Source organism: Sabethes cyaneus, chromosome 3 (genome assembly GCF_943734655.1).
Source record: "Sabethes cyaneus chromosome 3, idSabCyanKW18_F2, whole genome shotgun sequence".
NCBI classification, from domain to species: domain Eukaryota; kingdom Metazoa; phylum Arthropoda; class Insecta; order Diptera; family Culicidae; genus Sabethes; species Sabethes cyaneus.
The window spans coordinates 228,640,765-228,665,292 of NC_071355.1; the positions used below are offsets into that span (position 1 = coordinate 228,640,765).

At 39.6% G+C, this 24,528-nt stretch overlaps 3 protein-coding genes across 3 annotated transcripts; all 3 read right to left on the bottom strand.

Moving 5' to 3' along the window:
- Positions 1-9,516: 9,516 nt before the first annotated feature.
- Positions 9,517-11,742, bottom strand: LOC128743803 (protein PTCD3 homolog, mitochondrial). The gene is made up of 2 exons (XM_053840471.1): positions 11,289-11,742; positions 9,517-11,235 (listed from the first exon to the last, which is right to left on the bottom strand). The coding sequence occupies exons 1-2, from the start codon at positions 11,637-11,639 to the stop codon at positions 9,571-9,573; spliced, it is 2,016 nt and encodes a 671-aa protein (XP_053696446.1). The 5' UTR covers positions 11,640-11,742; the 3' UTR covers positions 9,517-9,570.
- Positions 11,743-16,180: 4,438 nt separating this feature from the next.
- On the bottom strand, positions 16,181-16,771 carry LOC128740840 (dihydroorotate dehydrogenase (quinone), mitochondrial-like). Its single transcript, XM_053836407.1, has one exon. It carries the CDS (start codon positions 16,769-16,771, stop codon positions 16,181-16,183), a length of 591 nt encoding a protein of 196 aa, XP_053692382.1.
- A 3,037-nt stretch (positions 16,772-19,808) lies between these two features.
- Positions 19,809-21,783, bottom strand: LOC128743805 (interferon-inducible double-stranded RNA-dependent protein kinase activator A homolog). Its single transcript, XM_053840478.1, has 2 exons — positions 21,486-21,783; positions 19,809-21,429 (listed from the first exon to the last, which is right to left on the bottom strand). The coding sequence occupies exon 2, from the start codon at positions 21,414-21,416 to the stop codon at positions 20,250-20,252; it is 1,167 nt and encodes a 388-aa protein (XP_053696453.1). The 5' UTR covers positions 21,417-21,429; positions 21,486-21,783; the 3' UTR covers positions 19,809-20,249.
- Between the last annotated feature and the right edge of the window lie 2,745 nt (positions 21,784-24,528).

Here is a 24,528-nt window from a genome sequence, read left to right on the forward strand (position 1 = left end):
GATCAACGGAATCAGATGAATTTCATAATCCCTCAGGTGTCCCACAAGGCAGCAATTTAGGACCATTGTTGTTTATCATATTCTTTAATGACGTCTGCCAAGTGTTACCGAGAGATTGCAAACTTTTGTATGCTGACGATCTTAAAATCTTCTGGACAATCGGTGCTCTCACAGACTGTCAATTGTTGCAGGAAAGGGTTGACAAGTTTTACGACTGGTGCCAACGCAATTTTATGACTATCAGCGCGACGAAATGTTCGGTAATCACGTTGACGAGGAAAAAGAACCCAATTCTCTGCAGTTATAGAATAGGAAACGATGAAATACAAAGATCAAATGTTGTACGTGATCTCGGGGTTCTGATAGACTCAGAACTAAGCTTCCGAGAGCATTATAGTCATATCGTTGGTAAATCTCGACGGAACCTCGGGTTCATCTTCCGTATCTCAGTTGAATTCCGCGACCCATACTGCCTGCGTGCCTTGTACATCAGCTTAGTTCGATCAGTGTTGGAAACAGCAGCTATTGTTTGGAGTCCATTCCGTCGCATTTGGATCCACAGAATTGAAAAAGTTCAAGCGAGATTCATCAGATACGCTTTAAGACTTCTTCCTTGGCGAAATCCAAATGAGCTACCGCCGTACGAAGCAAGATGTAGACTTCTGGGAATGGATACCCTCCAAAAGCGTAGAAACGCTCAGAGGACGGTCTTTGTCGGCAAACTGTTGTTGGGGGATATCGACGCGCCTTGGATTCTCTCCAGAATAAACATAAATGTAGTACCACGACCCCTTCGACGCTGGGATTTCACGAGACTTCAGCAGTACAGAACGGATTATGCACAAAATGAGCCCATACGATCGATGTGTTTTTTATTTAACCAGTGTTACCATTTGTTTGACTTCAATGTTAGTGCTAGCGTTTTTCGTGACCGTGTAACAAACTATTATGTTATATCCTAGTTTATAAGTGTTCATGTAGACTGTTTGTCCGATGAATGTATACAAAATAAATAACAATAACAATAACAAATGTTGGTGAGTTTCCTCTATTACAAATGTCAATATTGTTAGACGAAATGTAATTGAGAAGATTTTCGCCTCTTCTATTGATATCTGAGCTACCCCACAGTGTATGATGGGCACACATATATATTGCAAAAATCTATGTGTGGGACACAGAAACTATACGAAAAGTTTTCTCAGTATACTGCTCAACTCAACTGGCCGATTGAACTGCTTGACTAGACTGTTCGATTCGAATTTTCGACTGGTTAGATCGACTGGACTGCTCGATTCAACTTCTGGACTAGACTACTCGATTAAACTGCTATACTGGACAACTTGATTCAACTCCTGGACTAGACTGCTCGACTCGACTGCTCTACTGGACCGTTTGGTTCGACTGCTCGATTTGATACTCGACTGAACTGTTCGACTGGATTGCTTGATTCAACTGCTCGATTAATCTGCTCGACTTACCACTCGACTCGACCCGACCACTCGAGTCAACTGCTCGACTAGACTACTCGATTTAACTGCTCTAATTGACAGCTCGACTACACTGCTTGATTCAACTACTCGATTTCACTGCTCGACTAGACTGCCTGACTAAACTGTGCGATTCAACTGCTCAACTTGGCTACTCGACTCAACTGCTCGATTCAATTGTTCGACTGAACTGCTCGGCTGAAATCGACTCAACTGCTCCATTCGACTATTCGTACCGGCTGCTCGACTCAACTTCACGACTTACTACTCGTGATTCAACTACTGGATTTTACTGCTCGACTCTACTGTTCGACTTGACTGCTCGACTCAACTGCTTGACCAGCCTAATCGCCTGGATTGCTCGTCGCTATATCAACCGGTTCATTTGAATCGGTTAGTGGCAGAAAATGGAAGGTTCAGAGTCACTCACGCAAAAGAGCCGTTTTGCCCACCTATAGAATTAGCACAGTGGAGATAATGTTTCTATTAAGTTAAATTAAACCCAATGCGATCATAAAAATTATTTGTTTCAGTTTCAGGTTGGGACTCTTTTATGTACAACATCTTAGAACTATATGGTTGTAAACGTAAAATCCTCGCATGCCGTTCCGGATTTTGCGGATCGTTGGATTCGGGCTCAACTAGCAGAATATAAGCCTCTCAATATCAAAGGCAATTTCTCCGAGGAAGAAAAACCAACATAAATTTAATCAATAATAAACCTGCATTTTCGTTTTATGACCGTTGAGCTTCGGCTCAAAGCGCTTGCATTCAAGAAAGCTTACGCTGGGTACTTTATCCCATGCAGATTCAATTTCTGAAGTTGCTTATACAGTCAACTTTCGCTAATTGCACTAAGCTCTTAGCCCATTTAGTGAAAGACTTTCGTTAATTGGGCTGAGACGTCAAAACCGAGGGATGTATCGATTGTTTTTGTCGAAATCGTCGCAGAAAGGTTTATACAAATATGCACTTATATTAAATACGGAATCAAAGTGGAAACTAATCTTTTCGTTGTTGAAATTTATTTCTAGATTATTTAACAAGTAAAGAGTAGAATTTCAAGTGACAATGTTAATATATATTGCCATTTTTAACTGTTTCACCGTGATTCTAAAAATGGGAGGGTCAAGTTCATAATTGATCGGAAAACGATGTGATGCAATTGTATTCCATTTAATTAATTTTAATATTTTCTATATAAAATATTTTCCACACTTGAATGAACTATATTCAAGAGCCCCTCAGAAGAACAAATACGCAGTCAGAAATGACGTTTGACTTCGTTTTAGATGGGCTATAGCCCAATTAACGGGAGCCCGATTAAAACGTAGCCCACTTAAAGATAACCGAACGAACGAAAGTTGACTGTAGAATATATTTGTCGATGCTTGTGAAGCACGTAAGGGTTGATATTTTGTGATCCGAATAGCGGTTTATCTTCTGACACGCAGCACTTTTGGCCGATCGTGTTTTCGTATAGACAAATTTGCATTTCTGTTTTTGCTTCGTATATCTGAATAATGAAAATCTATTTCAACAACTAAACAGTACAGTCAACTTTCGCTAATTGCACTAAGCTCTTAGCCCATTTAGTGAAAGACTTTCGTTAATTGGGCTGAGATGTCAAAACCAAGGGATATATCGATTGTTTTTGTCGAAATCGTCGCAGAAAGTTTTATAAAAATATACACTTATATTAAATACAGAATCAAAGTGGAACCTAATCTTTTCATTGTTGAAATTTAGTTCTAGATTATATTTAACAAGTAAATAGCTGAATTTCATGCTACAATGTTAATATATATTGTCATTTTTAACTGTTTCACCGTGATGCTAAAAATAGGAGGGTCAAGTTCATAAGGGATCGGAAAACGACATGATGCAATTGTGTTCCATGCAATTAATTTTAATATTTTCTATATAAATTATTTTCCACACTTGAATGAACTATATTCAAGAGCCCCTCGGAAGAAAAAATACGCTGTCAGAAATGACGTTTGGCTTCGTTTTAGATGGGCTATAGCCCAATTAACGGGAGCCCGATTAAAACGTAGCCCAGTTAAAGATAGCCCAACGAACGAAAGTTGACTGATTGTAACCAAGGATGGTTCGATCACTTTGACTCAATTTTGATTCATTTGATAGTACCGTCTCAGTGGAGCAAAATTTGACAATGTGATATATGAATCATTTATAGACCAAGTTATTATCTACAATTTTGCTGAATAAAGTTTTGCTGTATCTTTTGTATTTACGGTGCTACAATGCTAGTACCTCTTTATTAACTAAATGAACGTTCATTTAGTCACTAAAGAGTTACTAGCATTGTAGCGCCATTACTACAAAAGATACAGCAAAACTTTATTCAGCAAAATTGTAGATAATAACTTGTTCTATAAATGTCTCATAAATCACTTTATCAAATTTTGCTCGGCTGAGACGGTACTCTCAAATGAATCAAAATTGAGTCAAAGTGATCGAACCATCCCTGATTGTAACGAATTAAAAAGAATCTCTCGCGTTCTGAAGGAAAACAAATCGTGCTATGGATGGATTATTCTTTCGGTATGTTTAAACATAACTAAACTATGGCTTCACTTTGATAAATATATATTATACAACTTTTGCTAAGGTTTAAAATAAATACTAAAACTACTCCCAACTTGGCCAGTCGTTTAACGACAACTACGCCGTTAGTTAGGACAATGCACTATTTCCCGGAACAACAATTTCGCTATTTACACAAACTTATACTTAGAGTACGACCAGAGCATGAGCACCCAGTTCAGCTCATCATCTTTTTGGTGAGTTGCCGTTCCTTCTGCTTCGGCTTTCGGGAACGAATCACCGGTGGCGGCAGGGAGTCCACCGAACGGCCCAACGGGTATTCCAACTTCAGTGGCGTTGACATCAACCGTTTTGCCGGCATCCACACGATCACATGCTGATGTTTGCCATCGAATTGTTGCTGCATGTAGAGCTGATACGGGGTCGGTCGCTGTTCCGGTAAAACATCCAAATCGTTGTCCAGTTCGTGAAGAACAGTCAAATGGTAAAATACTTGCGACGGACTTCGGTCGATGCTAGACGAGTGACGTTTCGTGTCCGATGACGATCGAAATATCGCCGACAGCTGGGTAATGGTTGGACTGGCCCGCGTAGCTGTTGGGAACCAGTTCGGAGTACTTCCGGCGGAAATTGCTTCCGGAAGAAAAGGATAATCTCCGGGAGCAATGGCAGTTTGCTCTAGATGGTCTTTCCAGCGCGGATACATTTGTAAATCCTCCGAATTGTCCCCGGGGTAAAGACAGCACTTCTCTTGATGGTTATGCTTGCAATGTTGGCAGGGATCATCTCGCTTTGGACTTGAACTTCGTCCGATGGGAACGTTTTTATTCTGTTTCAGAATTTTCTTTTCCATATGACAGCTTTCATTATGTTGCTTGATCTGAACAATACGAGCTGTGATTTTTTGCTGCACAATAGCTGCATCGTTAGATTTTGTAGAATTTCGCGACGAACGACTTGTAGGGAAACAACACGGCATTATATCACTGCAATCGACGATGTCCTTAAATTGTACACTTCTGCCGTCTAAACAGCCTGCAATCAACTTGTACACTGGTTCTTTGCCATCACTACGACTACCTCCTGCTCCCATTTTTTCGTCCTACTAGCGTCGTGCTCACTGAATGAATGCAGAACCGATAAATGACAGTAACAAGATTCATACGAAAGGCCAGGATGCAGGTAGGATCTGTTAAAACAGTATAATGGATGAGGAGGATCGTGTGCAGGTCGAAAATATATCGATTAGACTGAGTTTCATTCATACTTGAGTGGGGATTTCACACAGAAACACATTGAAACCACTTGAACTGTGCAAACAAATACTTTACCTACCATAAAAGATACTAAAGAATGAGACAGAGATTTACCTGAGACACTCATACTATTAGACTCATTAATAGAAAATAGATGGTCATTTGTGAAACACATCGAATGAAGGAAACCGGACGTTGTACAGGAAGGAAACTAATTTTTTTTTTCGCACAAACAACAAACCGCGAAGTGGCTAGCCGAAATTGTTCCAAAAACATTTCTACCCGGTCCGGCAAAACCTAGAGCTTCAGACAAACGAAAATTTATGAATGAAACTGACTGGGGAAATCCTTACCCTCGAGCGGGGATGTTTTGAGTTCTTTCAAGATAATCTTTTCCGCATGCGCCCAGCCCTCTTGTCTTTCCGAAACAACAACAAACGGATAGACGCCAACCGAATGCGCATAGGTATTGTTCGAACGAACATTTGCTGCCTGCGCTGGGAAATGTGAATGCACCTGTTGGTTGTTGGCGGCAAAACCGTCGTCGGTCGAAGCAGTCAAGTACCTTGGGAAAAGGAAAGTTTTTGTAGCGTCGTCCTTTTACAGATTGGTTAACGATGAGCCGGAATGCTTTCGGGCTGAACAGTTTCTCGATATACACTGGTGTCTTTCCTTTTTACGCGGTTTTCACACAGTTTATTTTTATTATTACTCAAAAATTGCATTTGGCTATTAGAAATCTTATTAAAACAATAATCAAACGAGATCAAAACATATTAAAATGAATTTCTATGAAATCAGAGTGTCCCAAGAATCCCTTTTCACGCGATTTCATAGAAAATCTGTCACGCGCCCCGTAAAAAGATACAATGTTTGATGTATCGTATGCAGGGTAAGGAACCGATTAATTAGGGGTCGCCCATTTTATTCAACTGAAAATAAATTACCTTAAAATGCAATAATGTTCACATTTTCAGAATCTTGAATCACTTAACCATAGATGAAAATAAAAACTACCGTTTGTTTTGTTTAAGATATGGGGTGTGTGTACTTTTTCTCGACGGTTAATTATGTTAAATGTAATTTGGTTTTGCGGTTTTGCAGTTAAAAAATCAGCTTTTTTTGGTTCAAAAACATTAAATTGCTCTAGACGAGTGCTAAGCTGTGCAACAATTCTCGGGTACTTTTTCAAATCGACATATGTGACAATGAGTGATTCTCTTCGTGACACCTCTCTTTCGCTTTTATCGATTGCTGAAGTCACTAATAAGCTAATGTTTTGAAAATTTTCTGTTCAATGCATTTATGTTGCCGTGAAATACGGAAGAGAGGAGATACGAAGAGGATCTCTCATTATCACATAGGTCGATTTGAAAAATTACCGGAGAATTGACCATGCCGAACCATCAAAACTTGCGTGAGAACAAAAGCAAAGATACTTCCTTCTCTTTTTTTCTCACGCAAAAAACAAACAAATATCAGCAACTTCGTAGTCGCGAATAGCCTTATTTTGAATAACTTTGCTAACGTCAAAAACGTCCCTAAAAGTAGTATTGAAACATATGAGACACTCACAAAAAACTTTCGCACACTTATATCATAGTTAAAGACCAAAGCTCCAAATGCCGCGATCCAAATTTCAAGTTTATGTCCCAATTCGTGAGTCCTAGATCCAAAGTTTCAAAGCTCCTAGTTTCAAATCTCAAGCCCCAAGTTTCAAATTTCATGGCCCAAAACACAAGTGCCACGTCTCAACTCCTAAGTCACAAGTCCCAGATCACAAATCTCAAATTTCAAATCCCAACTCCCGAGGTCATCCCGGGACCAAGTGACAAGTAGTCCCGGCTCTCAATTCTTAAATCCTCAAGTCTCAAGTCACAAGCCGTCACAGATCTCAAGTCTTAAACCCTACCTCTCAAGTTCTAAGTCATGCGAACCAAGACTCAAGTTCTAAGTCACAAATCCAGGTGGCAAGCCTCAATCTCAAGTCCCAAGTTCCAAGTCGTCTCGGGATTCAAATTTCAAGCCGTCTCGGATCTTGAGTCTTATGCCCCAAGTCTTGACTTCCAAGATCCAAATACCGCGATCCAAGTCCTAGAACTCAAATCTCAAGTTCCAAGTCCCACGCCCCACGCCCCAGGTCACAAACCTCTCTCTCCGTCACTCGCCTCAAAGAATAATCCCCTTGGCTTTACCATCGAGAACCGGAATGCAACCAACACGTTACATCTGTCTCTGACATTACAGATGTCCTCTGACAACTGTCCAAAAATAAACTTAAGGGAAAGGAATCCAAGCACAATCTAACTGCAATTACAACTTGTCACACGCGGAAGGACACTCCCACTAGCATGAGACAAAAATTGAGCAGAAGAAAACAACGTGGAGATTTCGGCCCATCCTTGACGGCCTACGCACAGGTTCGCGATTCAGCGCAAAAGTACTATGACAATCTACTCACGAAATCACCCAGTACACAAAACAAATTTATCAATTTCACAAAGAAGTGACGCCCGACTCATCCGATGTCGGATCCTTCCGCAACTGCACCCTGACAGCAGGCCTACGACAGCGTTGGGCTGATATACCATCTTCAGCATTCGTGCGTGTTTTTGACAAAGAACAATAGACCGATTCCACTTGTCTCTACTCCATAATCACGCTCGTCTGTTTGAGCTCAAAATAGTCCCGTGCAGCTTAGCGTCGCTTGGTACAACTTACTGAAGACTCTAATATGCACAGGCGGGCGATTCCTAGCCTCACTGCACCCAAACAATTGAATCTCAATTCCTCTAGATTCACGTTTGATAATGAAAATAATCTTCAGTGAGTCCCGATCGACTCGATTTGAACCAAAAACATCAATGGGCTATGCATGTATCACTTGTGATGAGCAGCGAACTTGTCGCTCGAATAGTCCCAGAACTAATGATCTCACAGAAGTCGTCTGTACTGGGATCAGCCTCTTCAATCAGTTCTGATCTGTTGCGATCGGATATCACCGCTGATAAAAGAGCGTAGGAGAGCGCAAGGGTGACATTGGTAGCGTGATCATCACTGCTGTGATCGGGATGCGATGTTTGACCCCTTTTGGAGAGTCCTTTTTTATTAGTCCTGGCGTAGTGGTTAGCATTCACGCCTCTCACGCCGAGGACCCGGGTTTAAACCCCAACCCCGTCACGAATGACAAAAGCTGATTAAAGTGACTATAATCTAACAAAAAAAATCACTATCAAGGTCCTCAACACTTTACGTTTTGTTGGTCTTTTGCGCTCATATGGAAGTCACTTGCAAAATTGACTTCTAGAGAGTAGCAACGGTACTTTGCAAGATTATTTTTAGGATTTGGAAAGATGAATGGGAAATGTCTATCCTTGTCCTATCCAATTCATAAAAACAATTAACTCAATAATAATGAAATACCACCACCCACAAAATACTCTGCCAATTTCTATTGCATCCTGTATCATCCTTGACCAAGACAATAGGCAAATGGCAAAGATAATAGATAAGCACAAGAGTTTTGGGAGCTCTCGGGCAGCGTCCGGCATTGAGAAACAAATAGAAAGCCTTGGTTGCTAAACAATCCGCTTTCGAGAGTTTGACCTTCTGATTTATATTCAACAGATTTCACAGCCAGCTGTTAGGATCCAGGACAGTTGAGAGGCTAATACTTATCAACGCTAACAGTCGAAACACGACTAGTTTGTTAAGCTAATACGATCGTACATCGGGACCAACTGGAAGGCCTGTATAAAAAATAAATGAAGCTGATTTTTTCATCATGAATACGGCCAGAGTTATCTCATTTTCAGAGCTTAGCACTTCGATCAAGTTCAAACCAAGCTGATGTGATGATGACAGTGACTAATTCTAGACTAACTCTAGCTATTTAAACCATTTAAATAACAGGAAATAATCGGATGTAGTGATTAAATTGTTTAAATAGCTGGAATTTTGTCAATATTTATGAAAAATTTGCAACTGTTCGGAATTAGGCACTGTTTTGAATATGATGCTTGCACGGTATTTACATGAAAATTTGAAATCAGACACGATATTTGATGAAACAAAAACGAAAAAACGATAAACAGATTTTAAAGATGAATTTAAACCTTTCCTAATCATTGATTAAAGGTAGCTTAAAAATATCAGTGTTTTGGCTCATCATTCAGTAAACTGACATTCCATAACTCGCTATTTTTTATTATTCCGTCTACTCACAGTATCATTGCTACATCCAAATAACTAAGTTACTTACTTTTCGCATCGTCCACAGTCGGTTGTTCGAGTGCTGCGGGTCCAACGATACGCTTGACCTTTGCCGTGTGCGTCTCATCCAGCGTTAACGAAGAGCATATATGCCGACCCAGGTCGACACTTTCCGGGAACCCACTCTCGGCGCAATACTGCAAACAACCGATCGCCAAGCTGGGTTGTCGTTCGTCAATGCAGAGCTGGATAAATAGACGAAGCGACTCCAGCCCCGGATCTCCAACAATGGAATTCTGTTGGCTGTTCAGTTTCTCGAATACGGTCTGCGCTTTAACCATGTCTTTGCCTCGGCAGCATATGGTTAATATATCACCAAGGATGGGTCCGGAGAGAGACGTTACCTGCGGTCGACTGCGATTTCCGGCAGCAAGCAATTCCTCCAGCCTGTTGTACATGTCCCATGCAATAGTTGTGTACCGCTCATCTGTCTCAGGATCGCTTGACGGATTTGTGATGATAATTTGTAGTACCAAAGTGAGCAGATTCTCGCGGCTAGTGTGCTCAAACTGGATCATGTGAGACCAAATTTGAGGTAAATGCTCGGTGGCACCATTAGCGTCGATGGATTTCAAAATTTCCTCCATTATTGTGGGTTCAGGGATATAAACGTTTGGAACAAGCATGTGGTATGTTTGCATGAAAGTTTCCAATGGTTCAGCAGTACAAAGAAGACTAAAATAGTGCCGGTAGTAAATGGATTCCTTGTACGAATCTCCAATCAAGTCGTAGTTGTCCTTATAGTGAAGCAAGGCGTCGACACGTTTGGCTAGGTCCTTGTCATGCAAATGATTCCGGCACACATCCATGGCCGTTACAAAAAATAATGTATCCTTTGGATCTAATATTTTAAACTCTTTGTTTTCGATTTCGTTCATAATGTCGTGAAGTACGTGACTGACTGGTCCACGTTCTCGACAGAAAATGACTAAAACGTGATACCAGCTGGCAAGCGAAGGCTCGATATTAAGCCTCCGAAATTCAGCCAAAGTTTTTACGGCATAATTTCTAGGATAATTGTAGCCTCCAATTGTGCTAATCGCTTGCAAAACTGCATTAAGTGTACCAACATTCGGTCGCAAACCTTGGGTATTCATAACTGTCATAATTTCGCATAGCAGTTCCCAGCGCTTTTCATAGCCTTCCCTTAGCGACGAGACTATCTGAAGCAAGCTGTTGAAAGTAGTTGTATCAAGTTGAATTCCTTTTTCAATCGATTCCTGGTAGAGTGCCCAAGCTTTCTCTACTTGGTAGTATTTGGCCATCCCCCGGATCAGGGCACAATAATGCTTTGGTTGTTTATCTTGCACCTCGTGAAAAAGTTGCTCACCCAACTCAAAATCTTTCCAAGTCTTTTTCTGACGATTACCTCTTTCAGCAACGCCTTGACGAAACCATCGTTCCTCAATATACTCATCAGGAAGTGATTCCTCGTGATTGAAAAAACATAACAATTCAAAGAGTGACTGCTTCACCTCAGGCTTAATTTCCACGTTGTTCTTTTGCAGCAGCTGGTACACCAAGACGGCATCCTTCACCTCAGCATTGTCAATCAACTTTTGCAAATCTGATTCCTCCACTTGACTTTCCTCGGTATAAATCATCGTCGGAATGAACGCCTCAACCGGCGGATCTGCTTCTTTGTGCTAAAACATGAAACAATAACAAAACTTTCGACCGGTTTCACCTAAGACCTTACCTGAAACAATTTAGAATTCTCCTGTCTGATCCAGCGAGCAGCCTTCCGGCCAGCTTCCTGGGCCATGGCGAATGATTTCTTGTTCGAGTTGGTAATCGGAATTAGGAACGGATCATCATGGTACTTGTAGTGTGCTGCCGTAGGATCGAAACCCACTGTGCTGGATAGTGCGTTTAGAATATCCGTGGGTCCACGTTCAACTCTTGCGGGAATAACAATTTTCTCTTTTCCCTTTGGTGACTGCGAAGCTGGAATGCTGCTGCTGCTCTGATGGCGAACATATTTCACTGTCACATTCCGAATTGATGGGTACAAATTCAATCTGCACGCGTGTTTCGGTAAGTTAATCATAGTACACAGACGATGAGCGATCACTTCCGCGAGAAATAGTTATTTAAATCAGCTTTTAACCTAAATTGCTACGGAATTTATTTGCACAATCCGTGGAGAATATCAACTAAATTACTCTGTTGTAAAATGCTGCAAACTGGAAATGGAACGAATCGTGTGCCGGGTTATGTCACTTTTATCAATAAACAACAAATGAGCTGTGCGGCCAAATTATTTCTTTAATTCAAAATTCACAGAAATTAAATCACAATGCTACTCAGCCGACTTTTTTAAGCAATCAAATTAAAAAAATAAATAATAATGCAAAATATTTACAACAGAGCATTTCCATTTCTTATTTTTCATTTAAACGATCTGAAACATCTGAGAGAAAAAAATTATTCCACATTATCACCCTATGCTCTGCCGTAGCGCGAGACAGCGCCTCTCTTCTTAGACGCACACCAGCGCCTCTGTGCGTCAGAAAGTGTACTATGCTCCTTTTCGCATGCGCCAATAGTCGAACAAAAGCTTCACTCGACAAGTAGCTGGCGCCGCGGTAAAAACAATTTTATTTTTATTTCAAGCTATAGGTGAACTAGAGTGACTATATACAGAGTGGCGACAATGTCAAAATTGGAATGATAATTATCTGTCAGTGTCATTCCAATCGAGCAGACAACCTATCCAACGCGTATGCAGGAAAGAGAAAGAAAAACCTAGGATAAACCGCATTGCATACATTTGGGATGACTTGGCGCCACTCTGTATATAGTCACTCTAAGGTGAACAAAAGCTTCATTCGACAAGTGGCGCCGCGGTAAAATTGATGATAATTTTATTTCAAGCTGTCAAAACACATAGAAAACTAAAATCATCAGAATCAGAAGCGAATTTGAATTTTTTTTAAATACGCGCTTTGGAATCATTTAAATGTTATGGTTGAATTAGAAAACAACATAAATACTTACTATAATTTTTATTTGCCTGCATTTTATTTAAACCTAATAAAATTTTATAACATAATAAATACTACACAATAAGGACATTGATTTAGCATGCCTTGGATGAAATATTGTTATAATTTCTCTTTAAACACTTAAAATTACCTTTTATTGTGTGTGTGGATATTATCACTACGACCAGCATTTTGATCTATTGTGATCTTATCCGGGTTTTGTTCCGCACTTCGTTGTTATTACAGCGAGCGAATTGCTTATTATCCGTGCTTAAAGTGTCGGTGTGTTTTCACTCTGTTTTTCCTATACGCTTTTTACTACTTTTCAACCAATCTAGCGCTAGAGCCCGGAAGTGCGGAGACTAGTTATAATTCGTCCTTGGACAAGAGGCTTCATTCGCACCTAGAGCAAGTATCATTCTTATAACCGGTCACGGCTAAAGGCTTAATGGTCGGTAAAGCAGAGTTCAGCACAGAGTGAGGGTGTGTATGTGTGTATGTATGTGTTTCTTACTACTTATGCATTACCAATCTCGTTCCTAGAACCAGGAAGCGGAACAAGCTATAATTTGCCCTTGAACAAGGTCATTCGCACCTCAAGCAAGTACCACTCTTATAACTTGCCCGGCAAGAGGCTTTCATTGTTAGTAAATGCAGAATGCAGCAGGAAGGATGTGGAGGGGCCTGAGAATAAACCCATGCTAAAGTCACTAAACATCGAACGGCCTCATTCTACTAAGATTCGAACCCACGACCACCGGCTTGTCAAGGCAGACTCGGTAACCTTGCGGCTACAGGGCCCCCCTAAAATTACCTTAAACAATTAAATAGAACACTTTCATGAATATATCTGGATCTAAATTTTTCGGGCCCGCACCTATGAACATAACCATACACATATACTCAATCCGGATCTCAATTTACTTGTCCTAAGTACACATTTAATTTGCAACCACCAGGGCGCTAGCTAGTAAATAAGATTTCTAACCCGCTGCAGAAAATTTAATGTTCGCAATATTCATTTGACTGAGATTTAAATAAAAACTGTTATGATTTGTATATCCGTCCAGCGAAAACTTGTAACTGATCATCATTTTCCTACTTCGAACAGCCAAATGTAGGAGTCGCATCCCAAGTAACACATTTGATAGAGTGACTATATACAGAGTGGCGACAAGTCATCCCAAATGTATGCAATGCGGTTTTTCCAAGGTTTTTCTTTCTCTTTTCTGCATACGCGTTGGATTGGTCGTCTGCTCGATTGGAATGATATCTACATCTACATCTACATACAGATTTTATTCACGATAGATACGTATTTCGCCTACGACTTGCAGGCTTCCTTAGTGTCTGTTTTCGAACTAGGAAGCCTGCAAATCGTAGGCGAAATACGTATCTGTCATGAATAAAATCTACATAGCAGAATTAAATTGGATAAATTTTCTTCTTTTTTTAATTTTAGGTTTCGTATTCTACTAAGACGCTCCAAAAACTTCAATCAAATCGACTTGCTGACCTTTCGTTTAAACATACTTAGTTACAACCGGATTAAGACTGAAACAGCGCAAAAAACGAGCTAAATTTTACATGTTTGTGAAATATTTCAAAGTGACGCCTATGTTTTGCATGGTTTTTGTACTACCAACTGAAAAGCTCAATCGCGCTGTTGACAGGAATTTTTTTTTCTGATATTTCCCTGCAAGATAAAATGGCTAAAGTTATATTTAGGTAATTCATTAATCACTCAAAGCAACATTGTAGCCTTGAAATAATCCAAACTAAAGTGCAATTTTAAATTTATCGTGAACTTTGCCATTCTACTTCCGAAAAATTGATGCGCTCAAAATACACTTTTATAATCAAAAGTTGAGTGGAATCGAAATAAATATAATTTTTGACAATCTCACAAAACATGCTAATCTCTTTGAAAACCGGTGGGTTATTTTATATTAATTAAGTTATATGTCCCTTTCATACATAAAGTCATTCTACGACACAAAAATAATCATCTATTTCATTATATTTTGGTGCAGTCATCGGCCATGTTTAACAAGATTGCGTACAAATGAGCACACCGGTAGCCGAAAAATTCGAAACCAATGAAAAGCTTTACTGTATGCATTTTGTTTCGCGTTAACTTACAACTGATTCACAGTTAATATTTATTTGTGGAAGAACTTAAATTGCGCTCAAAAAATACCCGGAATACTCATAAATTGGAGCATTTAAGCACAGAGAACAGATTAACAGGCTCGAAGGAAGTAATCGATTTTTTGTGTGTAAAATCTGTCGGTAGCGCCCTCCAGAAAAATGCGAGCGTCACGAAAAATGAAAGGTTTTGAGCGCTAATAGCTCAGCGGTTTTCCGATCGATATTCAATATTCTTACACCAATCGATCGGAAAATCTTCTAAGAATTGACCCAAATGAAGAAAAGTATGGATTCTTGATGTTGAACTATTGAAAAATTGAAAATAATGAACCTATGTTTTACCAGAATTCTCGCTTTGTGATTGGTTGGAAGATTCTTTACGATGATCTAAACCTATACCAATTTGATATCTGTGCTTGGGAAGTAAGCCAAAACGAGTGGCAGAGCTCCCTCATTTCAACAAGATTTCTTAACCACGGTTCAACCTAGACCATTTTGATGTCCTTGCTTGGGAAGTACGCCAGAGAGAGTAACAAAGCCCCTCGTGCCAACAGATTTCTTACGACCGCGATTAAACCTAGTCCAATTTGATGTCTCTGTTAGGGAAGTGTGCCAGAAAAAATGACACAAGTTCATTGTCCCAACAGATCGCAAATTCTTTACTGCAAGACGATTAAATCTAGGCGAACTTGATATCTGTGTTGGAAAAATGTGCTACAGCTGTACTGTTCGGTTATAATACGACTCTGTATGAATACGCATGCTTGCCGTTTCATTAGAAGTGTAGTGAAAAGATGTGCTGTTGTCTGTTGATAAAATAGGATTGAATTGGTAAAATCCCTTCAACGTGGGAGACCATGGATAATAAAAACAATCTTTAATTTCAGTAAGGTAGCAGGAAAACAATAGTTTGTGTTCTTGATTTTGTCAAATTGTTTTCAAATGCAATATCTTTTGAGAATTGAACGTATGCAATGTTACTACTTTGATAAATGTTACATACAACGCATGTAGCATGTATATATGTTGCATATAGCATGTATACATGATGAATCGAATGATTACAAGCATGAATACATGCCACTATCAAAGAGACTTACGTAGTCCTGCGTCACCTGTATATGCGGTCGTGTCTAGTACACAACCCCTCTGATTTTTTTTTATTAATAGCTTATTCAACCGTTGTATAGCTAATTATCGGGTAACAAGCGCTTGATAAGCCGTTATTCAACAAAAATGCTTGTTGGGTTATTTCGCATTCCAACGGCATTGCTACTGCTTATTAGTTATGATTGATTGTTATGGGTATGATTGTTATTCAGTATTTGTTTTTGCTAAATTAAATAAAAAAATAGCTTCATTTTATTTTATAAAATTTATTTCAGAAATTCCTTTATACCACTCTGGTTCGCTTTTGGTAATTGCTCCATATTTGATGATCTTGTAAATTCAGTTAAACTGCACTGGCGCCGTTGAGAATTTGGTTGAGTTGTTCACGTCCACGAAAAGCTCCGCCGCCAATTACAATAACCTTCGCGGCAAACTGAATAGATTTTTCGAGAAAATGCAGTCCAAGCCAACCACCCGATCGATCGCTATTGAAACTTTTTAGGTTAGTCCAACGTTCGACGGTTTTACCTGTGACGATTAACCCATCCACCGGACATTCCTCTTTGTTTACAATATCGATTATCTCCTGCACATCTTGTTCGGATAAATCAGGTGTCAACTTTACTATAATAGGTGTCCGGTAGGACAACGGTAGAGAACTTCGTACTTTCAGGACTTCACTCGCCAACATATGAAGTGTGCTCTTGTTTTGCGCTGATCCTGCTTCGTTCTCATCATTAAACCCACATTTTAAAAATAGTCCCGGATTACTCCGGTACGGCTTCGGTGTAACCGCAAATCCAAGTTGATTTATCTTGCTATCCGCTTTGTTCTGTTCGTCCATGGTTTTTTTACGTTCGTTGCTCAGACATGCGAAATTGAAGGTCATTGCCCCAAGCGTCGTTACCTTTAGCAGCGAGCGAATTGTATTCATTGTAGTTTCCGCTGTTTGGTTTTATTATGACCTGGTATTTTCCGTGGGCAACGATAACTTTCTTTCCTGATGATGACTTGCAGCTAACTAGCAGAACTTAACCAGCAAGCTTAATAAGCAATGTCAGGATTTTACCTACATCCGGCTTATCTACCTGGCTTGGTATGGAGTATTTACTGAAACTAAATGGCCTTTACCTACTTTTCATAGGACGTAGGACTATGCCTTACCGCAGGGTGTGCTACCAAAATTTAGACCAGGTCACAAAATAATGAAAGATAATGATAATGAAAGGAACTCTAATAACGCTTTTAGTTCTGTACGGTTTTGTATACCAATCGAATCATACAAGATGTATCAATTATGCTTGCTTATTAGCATAACATTGTTCAATTGATAAATAGTGAATATTAACTTATCAAATTTCCATACATTTACAGTGTGATTGCATTACTTCTCAGGTGACAATTAGACATCCATTCAAGAACAACTATTTTGGGAATTTTTGGAGAATATTTCAAATTAAAATCATCTAATACAGTGGACCCCCGTTCGTTTGAACGATTACTCATGCAAACTAACGGGATTACTTTTTAATTTTAATACTTTTTAATAATTCTTTTGATTTGCACATTGACAACCGTTGGCTTAAGCGAGGTACGCTGCTGAAAAGTAATGGGTAAAAAGATAGGACAAGAAATCGATTTGTATATACGATTTCTTAAGCAGTACGCACCTCATAAAAAATATTATATCTCGTCCAGATGGCGCAGTTTTACATGTAAGTGAATTAAAACGTCACTTTTCCGAACGGAATAATATTCGGCGCCATAATATTACTACTGTTTTACCCACCCCATCGACATCTCTAAATCGAGCTGCAGTAAACGTCAGCGATAGCATGTCCTGGGCTCAAAATTTGACAACGGGCCCAAATCAAGCTACTGGCAGTCGAGTGAAACGACGTGATGAAATGCTATTTCATTTTCGCTCACGTTGAGATGTTGGCTGCAAAAGCATGGTTGCCTGTTGATGGGGTGGTTTTACCTGACTCACTGCGAATATGCGTATTATTGAAATAAAACGTAACCATACGTTTTATTCGTTTATAACGCATATGCAGTTAATATCGATAACAAACGATTTTTTATAAGTTGTGCTTTTGTTATTGCATTTAATTTGTAAAAAGTTGCATAAATAACAATTCAGTTTCACAATACAATTATTGCGTACTACTGGCACATGAAATATAACGTTTAAGTACGTTATTTTTAGTGATCAAAATTAACGATATTTTCGATACAAGGGCGATATTTTTCGAAACCTTTCGAACCAACACGATCCCGCGAACACAACGCATATTCGCAGTGAGTCAGGTAACACAGTAGAGTACTATATATAGAGTGGCGACAATGTCAAAATTGGAATGATATTTATCTGTTAGTGTCATTCCTATCGAGCAGACGACCAATCCAACGCGTATGCAGGAAAGAGAAAGAAAATAAGCATTGCTAGAGCATTGCATACTTTTGGGATGACATGTCGCCACCATGTATATTGTCACTCTAAATATTACCACAAGAAAAAACGACGCTTTAATCGGGGTACGCTGCTGAAAAGAAAACAGCTCAAGAAAAAATCTTGCTATTTACCGAAGAAATTTTGACAACTCTAATACAAGCAACCACCTGTAATTTTTTTTGTGGTAATAATTGCGCTAGATATTACGGAAAAGTGACGTTTTAATTCACTTGCGTGTAAAACTGCGCCATCAGGACGTGAAATAATATTTCTTATGAGGTGCGTACTGCATAAGAAATCCTAAATGAAATCGATTTCATTGGCATTTGTTGTCCTATCTTTTTGCCCATTACCTTTCAGCAGCTTACCCCGCTTAAGAGATCGTAAAGGAAAAATTCAGTTACTTTTAATCAAGAGACATTTATTTTAAGTATTTCAAAACGAAATATCTGCTATATATTTGTGAACTTATAAACGAGTTTCATGTTTGTACAAAAGCTAAAACTTTGGGTCCTTTGCGAATCCGCAGACTTGGCATCCGTGCAATTAACTCTGACAGATGAGTTTTGTGTAAACAAATATCAGCAGCGGCCAGAGCAAACAGCAGCATCTAAGTGACAAACTTTTTTGCTTGCCGTTTGTTCACTTTCGTTAGAATCGTTAAAGTATTTAAAGGTTAATCCTCCAAATAACATATTGCTAATTGGAATATTAGTGGAAACGACGTGTATATAGTGATGTCCGAAATATTCAATTATTCGATTACCGATTAATCGGCGAGCGTTGTCTGCACTAATCGATTAATTCAACTATTCGTGCTAGTGGTATTCGATTAGAAATATTCGAATATTTTTTTAATTAATTCGATTAATCGAACGATTATGAACGATTAGCGGCCATTATTCGGGGATTATTCGCATTCATATTATTTCCTTTGAACTATTCGATTAATTCAACTACTCGTGCTGGCAGTATTCGATTAAAAATTATTCGAATATTTTTATAATTATTCGATTAGTTGAATTAATCGAACGATTAACGGACATCACTACGTGTATAGCCGTGTATTTTATAAGGTTGCTTTCATGAGATGAGCACATAAAAATAAGAGACAGGCGAATTTCGTTCCAAAAGTCTAATCATCAACGAAAAACACAATACAACGCTGGTACAATTGTATGTCTGTCTCTGGTATTACGTAGTCCTGCGTCACCTATATGCGGTCGTGTCTAGTACACAACCTCTGATTTTTTTATAATTGTCATTATTATTTGATTGCTCCATAGTGATACTAGTATTTATAAATGCATAATTTATTTAATTTTATTAAGACTATAACTTAAAGACTGTATTATACAATAAACATGATCAACTGAAACACAGAAAACCTAAACATAAAGAATTAATAAAAATCGTCCGAGCAAACAAAAATACCGTAGACAATGTATTCAGAATGTTCACTTTAGTTTCATTTCTCTGGTACAATAAATAATAATTAAATCTCGAAATAGTTCGAAGTGGTTATTTCGACACTTTATTCTTTATACAGCATATACAGACACCTGAGCTCAGCTTGCTGCCGATATACATGGTGGCCGTTTTTTAACAAAACATTATCGACTAGTCAAAAATATTCTTTTATCTGCTTTTAGGTTTTAGCTTGACCTGTGCGCTGCCAAGCCGCTTGGCCGCTGCCGCTGCCACCGATGATTTAGATCCGGTACGCCACCGAGGCCATTTTCCCAAGCCGACGATATAGCCCAACATTGAGAAAAAAGTACGGGTCAAAATGTTGTCAGTACGTAGTAAACCTATTTTGCGAATTCATTGTTATAATGTACCTTTAATTTACTCTGAGTATGTCCACGCGTCCAACTGAGAGCGAATCGAAAATACCTAACGTAAACGAGCCTCAGTATGACGTTTTCTATCAAACTTCAGTCTTACTTCTCGGTGCTCATCTCCGCCGTCGCCACCGCCGCCACCGATGATTTGCCCGGCGCACAGGTCTAGCTTTAGTCATTATTTTGAGATACTCCAACGAATTGCGTGCAGCAGCTGCTTGAGCGTTTTTGGCCGAAGTTCCACTTCCCTGACACACCGTAAACGGTGTCGTTGTTAACTGCACGAAACACTGGAAGCGACCGCTAATAGCCTTTTCGTCGATATGTACGTATGTTACCTCAAATTGTTGCTCGGTTGCAAGTTCACGAAGCATTTGGACAAAGTCGACATTTTGATTATTAAGGCAAGTATCACGCAGTTTGCTCAAAGTTTCGCCGGTTGGCGCCTTAATGCTCTTATAGAACTGGGAAACCTTTTGATCAGTGGTCAAACTAGCCATGCGAGCATCCTTAAGACCGGTATATCGTTCAGTGATGGTGGTCTCCTTCGGCTCTTCATGGCATTCCTCATGGCATTCTTCGTCAGTTATCTGCACAATTGGATTCGGCTCCAGTGGTTCCTCCTGTAATCTTTGCCACATGCGGTGCGCAGCCTGACGTTTAGCAGTCTTTTTACTGGTACCCTTGCCTACCTCATGATATTTCGAAACCGAGCACGTAATTGTAAATTGGCGCTCGTGTGGTAATCCATCTTCCATTTCAGTTTTGTAGGTTGGCGGTGGGCACCGCCGTGACATGCATAACTCTTGCAGCAAACCAATAGGGTTGCCCGTTGGTTCATCTTCGCCCTCGCCGACTTGCTCTGGTTTAACTTTTAAGGTCCCGGTTGCAGGATCACTGAGTGAAATTCCCCTTAGCTTGTCGATTAGAGCCGTAGCGGCTGCATGCTTTGCTTCCTTCTTTGACTTTCCCGTGCCCATAGCGTCTTTATCCTCATAACATACGCGATAACGAAATGTCGGTTCATGAACTGCTCCTTCTACTTGCATTAAATCATACTGTGGCGTTATTCCCCGCCGACTGAGCAGCTCCTGCAACAGTGAAATCGGTGTCCTTATATTACTGACACCGCTTAATTCCGTTTTAAGTGCTTCTTCGATAGGCAACGCATCTTGTTTTCCGCCAGATCCATACCTCGATCGACGAGCTTGTCGTTTCGAAACGCCAACTGGCGGATCAGCTACCAATCCATTCGGAACTTCAGGAGGCGGTAATTCCATAGCTCAGTGTTTCCTAAAAAATCAAAGCAATTTGACAAACACTTTTGCACGAAAGCACTAAAATAATACCTCGGATTCATTTTGGGTTTCGCCGATTGGTTTTATTATGACTTATTTTCGTATTTTCCGTCTGCGACGATAACTTTCTTTTCTGATGATGGCTTGCAGGTAACAAGTAAGATTTAACTAGCAAGCTAACTCCAAAAGCCGTGTTAGGGTACCGTCAAAGTGCAAGCGGCCTGCGTCGCGACGCGAATTTCCTTGCTGTAGCAACACGCACAGCCCTTTTTCGCCCGAAGTAGGACTGTGCATTTAGCGATATGTGAGCGAAGTCGTGCCGAATTCTACCTATCATTCGGTTCACCTACCTACGCATGCGGTATCTGGCTTGAGCCTATAGTATCGACCTGTAAAGAAATGAGCAATAAGGTATAGGCCAACGTGGCATGGCCAAGAAATACTAAAGAAAAGATTTTCCGTTTGTGATTTCTTTACCAGTACGCACCTCATAAGTAATATTATTTCACGTTCAGATGGCGCAATTTTACACGCAAGTTGATTAAAACGTCACTTTTTCCGCATACGGAATAATATCCGACGCAATTATTACCACAAGAAAAAAGCACAGGTGGTTGCTTGCCTAGCAGTTGTCAAAATTTCTTCGATAAAAATAGCATGAATTTTTCTTGAGCTGTTTTCATTTCAGCTGCATACAAGCAAAAACATCCCAAGAAAAAGACTGGCATTTTTTCCTCGCGCCCATACAAATGACAAGCAACAGAAGCAACATCGCACCCCTCCCGACAAAAATTGAAGCTGTGTGTACCATGTATTAGAGCAAAGATTCGCTAATTGGTGGCTCGTTATTTGGGCGGTTCGTAAGCTGGGCGTTCACTAATTGGGCGGAAATGTCAAAATTCACTGTCAAAGTGAATCATTTGAGGGGTCTAGAAATGCGATTGTCTATTTTTTGGCGTAGGACTACGTCTTTCAGGAAGGTAGCTGGTATAGGGGGTAATTCCAAAAAATCGAAAAGTGGTCAGATTTTGAATGCTAATCGCTCAGTGGTTTCCCGAACGATTTTCAATATTCTTACACCAATCGATCGGAAAATCTTCTAAGAATTGACCCAAATGAAGAAAAGTATGGATTCTTGATGTTGATCTATTGAAAAATTGAAAATAATAAATCTATGTTTTACCAGAATTCTCGCTTCGTGATTGGTTGGAAGATTCTTTACGATATCTAAACCTATACCAATTTGATATCTGTGCTTGGGAAGTAAACCAAAACAGGTGACCAAGTTTCCTCATTTCAACAAGTTTTCTTAACACCGCGATAAACCTAGACCATTTTGTTGTCCTTGCTTGGGAAGTACGCCAGAAAGAGTGAGAAAGCCCCCTCGTGCCAACGCGATTAAACCTAGAACAATTTGATGTCTGTGTTAGAGAAGTGTGCCAGAAAAAATGACACAAGTTCCACAGACTAACCGACGTAACACTCCGAACAAATTTTCTAACAAAACATCGTTTCATTGACACCCCTAAAACTTGTAAAAAACACTAGCATCACCTGGTGCATTCTTCGCGCTACGCAGAGTAGGTTGCTATGCATTTAGCAATGCTATAAATTTACTTGTATAATATCTGACATCAGCGCCAGCGCAGGCGAGCGACGTATTCGCGCAGCGACTGTTGTTTGAGTCTTGGCTTAAATGAAAATTTGAAATGATCGTTTTTATTGGCGATGGAATGAGGCTTCAGTGTTACGTCTGTTAGTCTGTGCAAGTTCGCTGTCTCAACAGATCGCACATCCTTTACTGCGAGACGATTAAACCTAGGCGAATTTGATATCTGTGTTGGAGAAGTCGATAGTCGAGGCCTATTTAACGAATTCTGGCTGTAGTGGGAAAAGATGTGTGCGAGCGTGGCAATGCATTGCATACGTGTTTGTGTACATCCATATTTTGATTTACACACACTAGTGTGTATTAGTTCAACTTTAACTCGGCAGATAGCATTGCTGTTACTGTCTCTCGACTTTTAGCAGGTTTGCCGGTCTTCTTGATGGAATGCTTTTAAAAACGTCCGCTATTATGGCTCGTAAAAAGCTGCACTCAAAATAATTTTCACGTCGAAATGACGGGAAAAGTTATGTGAATATTTTCTATCTTACTTTTCACGTACTATTTACGTGAATTCAACGTAGTTTGCATTAGTATGCGTGCATTTACGTGGAAATCAGATAGATGGTATTCTATTTCCCAATAATGTTCAACTGAAAGTCACGTAACACCCTGTAGAGAAATTTACGTGAATTTTCACGTGTAAAGGACGCCCAACAAACATTTTGACGTAGGACTACGTCTTACGGCAAGTTTTGAGATAGGGTGTCATTCCAAAAAATCGAAAAATGCGAGCGTCACGAAAAATGAAAGGTTTTGAGCGCTAATAGCTCTGCGGTTTTCCGATCGATTTTCAATATTCTTACACCAATCGGTCGGAAAATCTTCTAAGAATTGACCCAAATGAAGAAAAGTATGGATTCTTGATGTTAACCCTCTAACGGGCAACATCGTAAAAACGATGCGATCGAGCAAATGACTACTTTATCATGAAAGTACACTCAAAAGAAGCTCGAGTGTTGATTTTCATGGGAAAATATTTATCTGGAGGACCGCTAGGTATGAAATAGTCCAATTTCTCTTTTTAGTTTTTCATGCCTAACGCTCTACTCAAATATTTATTTAGTTCAAATATATCACAAAATTGAAAAAAAGCATGTAAATTACTCATAGGAAAAATTTGAGGTCGAATATTTTGTTCTAGATGTCCCTTTTCTTCAAACGTAAAAAAGGGAATATTCGCACCATAATTTTTTTCGGAATTTTTCGGAATTCTTGTTTTTGAAAGATGATAACTTTTGAACGCATGGTCAAAATGTTGTGATATTAGTATCAACATGTCAGGAAATCTGTTCTGAACATATTTCTCATATTATCAACTCAAGACAAATTTCGTATGTGGCTCTGGAGCTCCAAAAGCGAAGGCCGTCTACAGACGGTCTTACCCGTTAGAGGGTTAAACTATTGAAAAATTGAAAATAATAAATC